The sequence below is a fragment of the Chrysochloris asiatica genome, unplaced genomic scaffold (assembly GCF_000296735.1).
Source record: "Chrysochloris asiatica unplaced genomic scaffold, ChrAsi1.0 scaffold00282, whole genome shotgun sequence".
Taxonomy (NCBI): Eukaryota; Metazoa; Chordata; class Mammalia; order Afrosoricida; family Chrysochloridae; genus Chrysochloris; species Chrysochloris asiatica.
This window is the reverse complement of record NW_006408800.1, coordinates 2499187-2509227: the sequence shown is the minus strand read 5'-3', so window position 1 is coordinate 2509227 and position 10041 is coordinate 2499187. Positions and strand designations below refer to the sequence as shown.

The window sequence follows — 10041 nt, the reverse complement described above, 5'->3', positions numbered from 1 at the left end:
TCTCCAGTGACTGGTCCCTCTTGACAACATGTTTGAAGTATGAGAGACGAAGTTTGGCCATCCTGGCTTCCAAGGAGCACTCCGGTTGTACTTCTTCCAAAACGGATCTGTTGGTTCTTTGGGCAGCCCAAAAACACTTTCAATATTCTCCTCCAACACCATAACTCAAATACACCAATGCTTCTACGGTCTTCCTTATTCACTGTCCAGCTTTCACATCCATATGAGGTTATTGAAAATACCATGACTTGGGTCAGGTGCATCTTAGTCTTCAAGCTGACATCTTTGTTCTTCAACACTTTATAAAGGTCTTGTACAGCAGATTTGTCTAATGCAATACATCATTTGATTTCTTGACTGCTGTTTCCATGGGTGTTGATAGTTGATCCAAGAAGAATGAGGTCCTTGATAACATCAATCTTTTCTCTGCTGATAAGAATGTTGTTTATTTGTCCAGTGGTGAGGACTTTTGTTTTCTTTACATTGAGATGTAATCCATACCGAAGGCTGTGCTCTTTGATCTTAATCAGTAAATGTTTTAAGTCCTCTTCACTTTCAGCAAGCAAGGTTGTAACATCTACATGTTGCAGGTTGTTATTAAGTCTTCCTCAAATCCTGATGTCACATTTTTTATCAAGTAACCCAGGTTCTCAGAATTTTGGCTCAGCATACAGGTTGAATAAGTATGGTGAAAGAATCCAACCCTGTCGCACATCTTTCTTAATTTAAAACCATTCAGTGTTCCCATGTTTTGTTTGAACATCTTGGTCCAGGTACAGATTCCTTATGAACATAATTAAGTGTTCCAGAATAGTTATACTTCGCAATATTGCCTATAGCTTGTCATGACCCACACAATTCAAAGCCTTTGTGCAGTCAATAAAGCACAGGTAAACATCTTTCTGATATTCTCTGCTTTCAGCCAAGATTCATTGGACACCAGCAATGATATCTCAGTCGTTCCACAGCCACTTGAACATCTGACTTGAACCTCTGGAAGTTCTCTGTCAATGTATGCTTGCAGCCATTTCTGTATTACCTTTAGTAAAACTTTACTCGCATGGGATATCAAAGGAGGTAGTAAACTCTAAATATCAACAGAGAGGGAAGGAGTCTTCACATCAAGTATCAATACCCTCTGTACACAGGGTAAATATGGATGGGCAACTTAAACAGTGGCTACCTAAAATGAGAGGGCAATAAAGTCACAAAGTGACTGGCTTACAATATTTCAAGGGGGAGTTTAGTTTAAGAGTGTGTGGGGAAAGAAAGAGTCCCCACTGAATAGTTTGCATTTTGTCTAGATGGGTCTAGTAAAAAGAGATGGGGATAAGATTCTTATGATTTAGTAGTGAGTAGTGAGTCCTGGTGTGGTGCTGTGGGCTATGCGTCAGACTGCAAAGTCGCTTGAACTGCAACGTCAATTGTTCAAGCTCACCAGCTGCTCCTTGGAAACCCTACACAGGGTCGCTATGGGTCAGAATCAACTCGACAGCACTTAACAACAAGTGAGTCCTGGTGTGGCACTGTGGGTTAATGCGCCAGACTGCAAAGTCATTTGAACTGCAAACGATAGCTACACAGGGTAGCTATTGGTCAGAATGGACTCGACGGCACTTAACAACAATAACAATTGTCATAATGACTAATTGCGACTGTCACAATTGTAAAGGTAGAAGTTTTGTAACAAAAACGGGGGAGCAGTTAATCTTAAAGTCCAAAGTCAAAGGACCCTAGGATCATCAAGGGAGAAAAGCACAAGCAGAATGGGAGACCTTATCCAGAGAAGCAGCGACACCAGAGAAGGAGGCAGAAATGGAGACATGGAGAAAGGGAGCAACTGAGAACTCTAGATTCATAAGAAGAGATGGACTAAGAGATGGCGGCCAGGAGGCATACTTGTAGAATATGCCCTTTGGTTCTGTAAATTATTATATATGCCTGAGTGTTTTTTTAAAAAAATAAAAAGAGCTAAAATGAATAGAGAGAAATACTGTTAACTGATGGTACATGGAGGAGATTATAATCACTGTAATGAAACAAAGTATATGATTTGTTTAATGTAAAACTGATCTACTGATCTGCCCTGTAAACTTTCACTTAATCCACAATAAAAACCTTAAAAAAAAAAAAAGTATAGATTAGTATCCCTCAATGAACATAGATGCAAAAATTCTAGCCATTATAATTCAACAATATATCAAAAAAATAATATATCATGACCAAGCAGGATTCATACCAGAGATGCAAGGATGGTGCAATATTAGAAAAAAAAAAAAAAAAAAAAGTAATCTATCATATAAATTTTAAAAAGGGAAATAACTGCATGGTCACATCGATTGATGCAAAAGTCATTAGGCAAAATCCAACAACCGTTTCTGATAAAAACACTCAACAAAGCAAGAATTAAAGGAAAATTTCTCAACATAATTAAGAGCATATATACAAAACCAATAGTCAATATTATTCTCAATGGGGAGAAACTGAAAGCATTCCCCTTGCTAACAGGAACCAGACAAAGATGCCCTTTATCATCACTCCTAGTCAACACTGTGTTGTAAGAAAGGAACATTAAAGAAATCCAAATTAACAAAGAAGTAAACTCTCTAAATTTGCAGTCTTTGAGTCCCAAAGACTCAACAACAAAAAAAAACTATTAGAAATCATCGGAAAATTCATCAGGGTACAAGATCAATAGACAAAAACAGTTGGATTCCTATATATTAATAAAGACAGCTCTGAAGAGGAAATAAGGAAAACAATACCATTTATGATAGCCACCCAGAAGATGAAGTATTTCAGAATAAATCTAACCAGAGAAACAAAAAAATCTATATTAAGAAAACTTCAAAATGCTACTACAAGAAGCCAAAATAAATTTATAAAAATAGAAGAATGTACCATGAAGGTTAGGGAGATGTGTGAACTCCCAAGCCCATGGACACCAACCTAGCCACTGGGGTCTAGAGTTGAGAGTGAAGCGAGCATCTGGTCTAAAGTAAGGGAAGGCATGTGAGAACTCTCAAACTTGCAGATAGCAACTCATTTGAGCTTGCTTGAATGGCTTTCTGACCAGAACTTGACCAAGTAATGATAAAGGAGTTTGATACAGAGAGCAAGTGTAAATTGCTACAACTTGATGAACTGGTCCTTTGCTTATGGATGTAGTAGCTCAAACTTTCATCTGAAAGGAAAGGAGTCTTCACATCAAGGATCAAGTTTGCCTCCTCAAAACAGTGGGTTGACAGGGATGAGCAATTTAGGCATTGGCTATCAAAAGCAGGGGACTATAAAGATTAGCAGCTCAAGCTCACCAGCTGCTCCTCGGAAACCCTATGCAGGGTCACTATGGGTGGGAACCAACTCAACAGCACATAATAACAACAAATAAAGGCACAAAGTATCTGATTTACAAGCTTTCATGAGTGTGCTCAGTTTCAGAAAAGAGGGGTAAGGCAGAGTCAGTTTTCCTCTTGTCCAGATGGCTCTGGTGAAAGGACATGGGGGGTGATGGGGCTAGGACTTTATGATTCAATAGTAATTGTTATCATGAATAATTGTGGTTGTCACAACTGTAAATGTAGAAGATCTGAAACTAAAAGGGGAGAGTAATTAATCTTTCATTTCAGGAACAGAGGACTCTAGGACCATCAAAAGGGAAGAGCATGAGTGGAAAGTGGGATACCAACTAGAAAAGCGGTGACAGCAGAGACAGCGGCAGAGGCAGGAGCATGGAGAGACAGAGCAGCTGAGGACTCTAGGCCCATGGACTGAGAAAGGCTGTGTGCCTGCAGCCTAGAGGCTGGCTTGTAAAATGTGCCTTTTGGACACTTAAAGGAATATATATTTTCTGTATGGTATGTGCACATCAAAAAAAAAAAAAAAAAGGAATAGAGGTAAATATTGTTAACTGATGGTGCATTGAGGGGACTGTAATAATTGTAATGAAACAGAATATGATTTATTGAATGTAAAACTGATTATCTGCCCTGTAGCCTTTCACTCAATTCACACTAAAAACTTTAAACAGAAAAGAAAGGAATACCTATAATGCAAAACCTAATACAATAAAGATCAGCAAAGAAAAAATAGGGTCAAATTTAGGGGTCCTAATACATGGCAAAAATATACTATCAAACATATATTTTAATGCACAGACAGTATAAGATAAACTAGATGACTGGGATCTCCTAAAAATTGAAATTTGTACTCATCAAAAGACTTTACCACAAGGCTGAAAACAGAATCCACAGAATGGGAAAATACAAGGGTGAGTCCAAAATTATCCATACTCCAGTTATATTAAAGCATCCATTCATGTCCACTGCTGATGACAACATTGAGTTTGCACATGAAATGATTCTATCAAATAGATACGTGACCGTGGATTATATGGCAAATCATTTGCAAATCACAACTCATGGAAGAGCATAAACAGAAGCTTTTGGACATCAGCAAACAAAATTGGAACTGATACCCAAAGGAAGGAAAAAGTTTCTTTAAACAAACCCTTACTGGTGATGAGACACAGAATCATCACTAGGAGCCTGAGAGTAAACAACAGAATATGGAAAGGAAACATCTGCAATTGCCAACCAAGAAAAAGTTCAAAATTAATGCTTACAGTTTTCTAGAATTCTCAGGGGTCAGTAGTGAGACACTATCAGGAAATATGTTCAACAATCTATAGTGCTCATTACAGAGAGATGCTCATTGAAGAGCTTAAACTTAACCTTTGGATTAAACCCAGAGGACTGTTACCCAAGGATGTTGTTACTTGACATTGTGACATGGCAATGCAGGTCCACATACCTCTGTCCACACTGTTGACACTCCACAAAAACTTTGCTTTGGGGTGTTGAAGCATTTTCTCTATAGTCTTAATCTTGCTCCAGGACTATAGGGAAGTAGCCTTTCAAGGATGAAGATTCACTTCTGATGAAGAAGTGAAGACAGAAGTGCATTCGTGGCTCACAGCTCAGCCTAATACATTTTTTAATAAGGCAATATGAAAGCTTGCTGCTAAATGCACAAAGTGTATTGAAAAGTGAGAAGATTATGTAAAAAAATGATGTATTTGTTTTTACTAAAAGTTGATTAAAATAAATTCCACAGCCAGAGTGAGGATAAATTTTGACTCACCATCATATTTTTAGCAATGACTTATTAGATAAGGGACTAATTTAAAATTTACAGACAATACTAACACATCAATATCAAAAAGACAATCTAATTAAACATTGGAGAAAGGACATGAACAAACCCTTCATCAAAGAACACATTCAGGCAGATGTGGAAAGTAAACAACACACATGTTATTATTGTTGTTGTTGTTGTTAAGTGCCGTCGAGTCGGTTCCGACCCATAGCGACCCTGTACAGGGTTTCCGAGGGTGTAAATCTTTACGGGAGTAGAAAGCCTCCATCTTTCTCCCGCGGAGCGGCTGGTAGTTTCGAACCGCTGACCATAAGGTTCGCAACCCAATTCGTAACCACTACGCTACCAGAGCTCCTTTGTTAAGTGCCATCAAGTTAGTTCCACTCTGTATAGGGTTTCGGAGGCTTTAAATATTTGAGGGAGCAGAAAGCCTCATCTTTCTCCCTCAGAACAGCTGGTGGGCTCAAACTGTGGACCTTGTGGTTGGCAAGCCAGTGTTTGTCACATGCATCCACAGCTCTCCACTTCCATATATGTATATATACACACATATATGTATGTATATATATATATATATATAGAACTCTGGTAGCATAGTGGTTATGAATCGGGCTGTGAACCATAAGGTCAGCAGTTTGAAACTACCAGTTGTTCTGTGGGAGAAAGAAGAGGCTTTCTGCTCTTGTAAAGATTTACAGTCTTGGAAACCCTGTACAGAGTCACTATGAGTCGGAACCGACTCCACAGCACATATCAACAACATATGTATGTATGTTTATAGATATAGATACAGATATAATATAGATATATATACGTATATATGTGTACAGATGTATGTATGTATATATATATTTGACAAAGGCTATTTCCACATACGTATTTACATGTTGGGAACTCCTGATATGGTACTATAGGATCAGTACAGGACTGTGAACCACAAGATTGACCCACCAACTGTTCTTCAGAAACCCTATACAGGGTTGCTGTGAGTCAGAACTGATTCGACGGCACTTTACAATAATATTTATGTGTTTCAAATATATCCATAAATATAGTACAGCATGCAGGGAACAAAGTTATAAACATTTCTTAACCATAACTAAACACCATAATAAACTGAGTCACTAGGCATGGGAGTATAGGACCATTGTCTTGGGGGTCATCAAGATCAATTGGCATAACATAACATAGTTCCATTGTAGCGATGTAGAATAAGCACCGGACTGGTAATTGCAAGGTTGGCAGTTACCAGTTACCAGTCACCAGCCACTCTTTAGAAAACCTATACAGAGTCACTGTGAGTTGGAAATGACTCAAAGGCACTTAAAAACAACAGTCCACAAAGACAATGTTCTACATGCTACTTTGGTGAGTAGTAACTAGGGTCTTCAATGCTTGTGAGTGGTCATCTAAGGTACAACTATTGGTTTCTCTCCATCCAGAGCAAAGAAAAGCAAAGACACATGGCAACAGCCCACAGGATTAATGGGTTATGGGAACACCAGCCTCCATGACCTTGAGAGCAGAGAACTCCCACTGCTGACTGTAAGGGATCCCAACAGGAGATCCTAGATAAAGAGGGAGAACATAGAGAAAACTGAAAATCATTAAGAAAAAAATCAATCAAACAAACAAATAAAGCTTACTAGTTGGCTAGAGACTAGTGGAGCCCCCAAGACTATGGACCTTAGTCACCCCTCAAATCTGGAACCATACTTTTCCCTGTGACTAATTTTTCAGGCAAGCAATAGGCCTGTTGTTGTTTAATGCCATCAAGTCGATTCCAACTGATAGCGACCCTGTATAGGGTTTTCAAAGAGCAGCTGGTGGATTTAAACTGCAGACCTGGTGGTTCTCAGTCCAGTGCTGGGCCTACCGCACAACACCAGCAGTCCAAGCAATATCAACCAGACAAGGTCAAAAGGGCAGCATTGCCTCAGGATATTGCTTAGAAGGCATAAAGGGATAACAGAAAGGGTAAAGGAAAACACATACAAGGCAGAAGTGGGAGGAATGTTGTTACATTGTAAGGACTACAATCAATGTCATGAAACAAAATGTGCCTAAATTGTTGATGGACCAATTTGCTCTGTAAACTTTCACCCAAATTACAACAAAAAGCTAAAAGAAATCAATCAATAAATAGATATATTGCTTTTTTAAACTGTTTAATGTTTAATAGCTTGTGGATGTTTTCCAGTAGCACCAGATAGGTTGATCTTTTTCATAAAAATAATTCATCCTCTATGATATTCTTAGAAATAGAATGTACTATATCACCCTATCATTTCAGTGGATGGGGTAGTTGAAATTATCTTTATTTCCAAGTTTTTAATAAGTTTTCCATCAAATATATACTTACACTGTGGAAATAATCTGGTCTGTACAATCTGGGAAAGAGGACCTATTTCCAGGGGAACCATCAGTATCCAATGTCTGGAAGACCTGCGTGCAGGAAAGGATGGCTTCGGAGAGCTGGGCCTCGATTTCCAGCCAGCCCGGTGATTCTCCAGTCATTGAAACTGGCATACTTGTGAGTCCAATAATGACCTCTTGTAAAATATGATCCTTAACAGAAACAGAGAACACGACTAAGAAAGATTGACTGTTTTTAATTATGTATACATTATTAGTTCAAATTTATTTATTTATTTTTTGGTCATGACTGGTATTTTTGTCATGACATATGTCACCAGTTTTAACACCTCACAGGTTTGGGTTTTATTTTAGGTATATTCTTATCTGGTGAAGCATGATACATAATGAAAAAGACAAAAAATAAACATAATTCTGAGAGAAAAAAAGAACCACGTAAAACCTTAAAAATGAGCCCATTGGTGCTCTTGGATGAGATCACATGGTGTAATACTTACAGCAGCTTCTATTGAATGAATTAGCTTATTTAAAGTATTGGTTCCATTGGAGATATTTAGTTGACAGAGCACTGCTATGAAGCTCTCCCAAATTCTAGAGCTCTGAGGAAGTGAGAGAGTCTCCTTCTCAACCAAGGTACCATTTAGACATGTATCAGTTGAATTATTCTTCAGGATCTAAAAGAGTAATGCATATCAGAAGGAGATAAAATTTACATAAATGTAGGTATACTCTCCAAGGAATTCAGAAACAAAACATGAATTTCTTCAAAAACTTGCCAATTCTTGGGATTTTGCTAGCTCAATTCACAAGAGCAAAAGTGAATATCACATTATATCCTTGAATGTATTATTTTAAAAATATCTTATTTATGATCTCTTATTAGGGTTTACCTGCTTTAACTCCCAAAAGACCATGTCCATTTCCAGTTTTAATTGATCAGATCCATCCAGGCTGGAATAGTTAGCTGATGTCTCCAGGTGAATGAGGACTTCTGTAAGATTGACAAATCGATGTGTTATTCACCTAATACTGGCGATTCCAGGTTTCACCGCCACACTAGATCATAAAGCAATCTATGGACTTCTGAAATTGTTGTCTGTTTTCATACATACCACGTTTCTGACAGAGGAAAAATTGGGGGAAGTATTTTACTATAATTTTATACTCCCATGAAAGACTACTGAGTATGAAGTCTTAGTTGCTGGAGACTCTTACTTCAAAACCAGCATCCCTCATTTGTTCTCTCTTCATTCAGAGAATATGGAAAGCTCCTGCTTATTTGGACAAAAGTATAAATTTGCTAGTGACTACCTCGAATGACAACCACATGTCTGTCAGTTTGTTGTACTGTGGTGGCTTGTGAGTTGCTGTGATTCTGGGAGCTATGCCACTGGTATTTTAAATACCAGCAGGGTTAGCCATGGTGGACAGGTTGTAGATGAGCTTCCAGATGAAGACACACTAGGAAGAAGGAGTGACAAACTACTTTCGAATATTTATTCACTGAAAACCTTATGAATAGCAGAGAAACACTGTCAAATATAGTGCTAGAAAATGAGCGCCTCCGGTTGGAAGGTACTCAAAATGCAACTGGGGAAGAGCTGCCTCCTCAAAGTAGAGTTGACTGTGATGATGCGAATGGAGTAAAGGCCATGCTATAAAAGCCCACAGGAACTTCATTTGCTCAAAATGATGAGAAACACCTGTAAACATCCATTAATAACTGGAACACGAAATGTATGAAGTACGAATCTAAGAAAATTAGAAACTGTCAAAAATGAAATGGAACACATAAACATCAATATCTCAGGCACTAGTGAGCTGATTTTGAATCTGACAACCACATAGTTTACTATGCTGGGAATGACAAATTGAAGAAGAATGGAGTTGCATTCATTGTCAAAAAGAACATAAACAAATCAGTCATAAAGTAAAATGCTGTCTGTGACAGTATAATATCCTGGTGTGGTGCTATGGGTTAAAGCGCCAGACTGCAAAGCCATTTGAACTGCAAGGTTGGCAGTTCAAGCTCACCCGCGTCTCCTTGGAAATCCTATACAGGGTCGCTATGAGTCGGAACCGACTCAACAGCACTTAACAACAACATCACAGGGAAGACTAGTTAATATCACTATTATTCAAATTTACACACCAACCACTAAAACCAGTGTGGATAAAATAGAAGAATTCTACCAACTTCTTCAATCAGATATATTGATCATTACTGGTGACTGGAATGCAAAGGTTGGGAACAAAGAAGGATCAGTAGCTGGAAAATATGGCCTTGATAATAGAAATGATGCTGGAGATCGCATGATAGAATTCAGCAAAATCAATGATTTGTTTATTTCAAATAACTTCCTTAGACAGCATAAGAGACGACTATACACATGGATCTCACCAGATGGAATACATAGAAATCAAATTGACTACATCTGTGGAAAGAGGCGATGGAAAAGCTCCATGTCATCAGTCAAAACAAGGCCAGGGGCAGATTGTGGAACAGAC

General features: G+C 38.3%; 1 protein-coding gene across 1 annotated transcript in view; it reads right to left on the bottom strand.

The window, feature by feature from the left end:
* Positions 1–10041, bottom strand: part of LOC102815532 (ATP-binding cassette sub-family A member 13-like) — an 857870-nt gene that overhangs the window by 685414 nt on the left and 162415 nt on the right. The window contains exons 12-14 of the mRNA XM_006874535.1: positions 8424–8524; positions 8031–8207; positions 7520–7725 (exon numbers count right to left, since the gene is read on the bottom strand). Coding sequence (XP_006874597.1) covers positions 7520–7725; positions 8031–8207; positions 8424–8524 — 484 coding nt within the window. The remainder of the gene's footprint in view (positions 1–7519; positions 7726–8030; positions 8208–8423; positions 8525–10041) is intronic.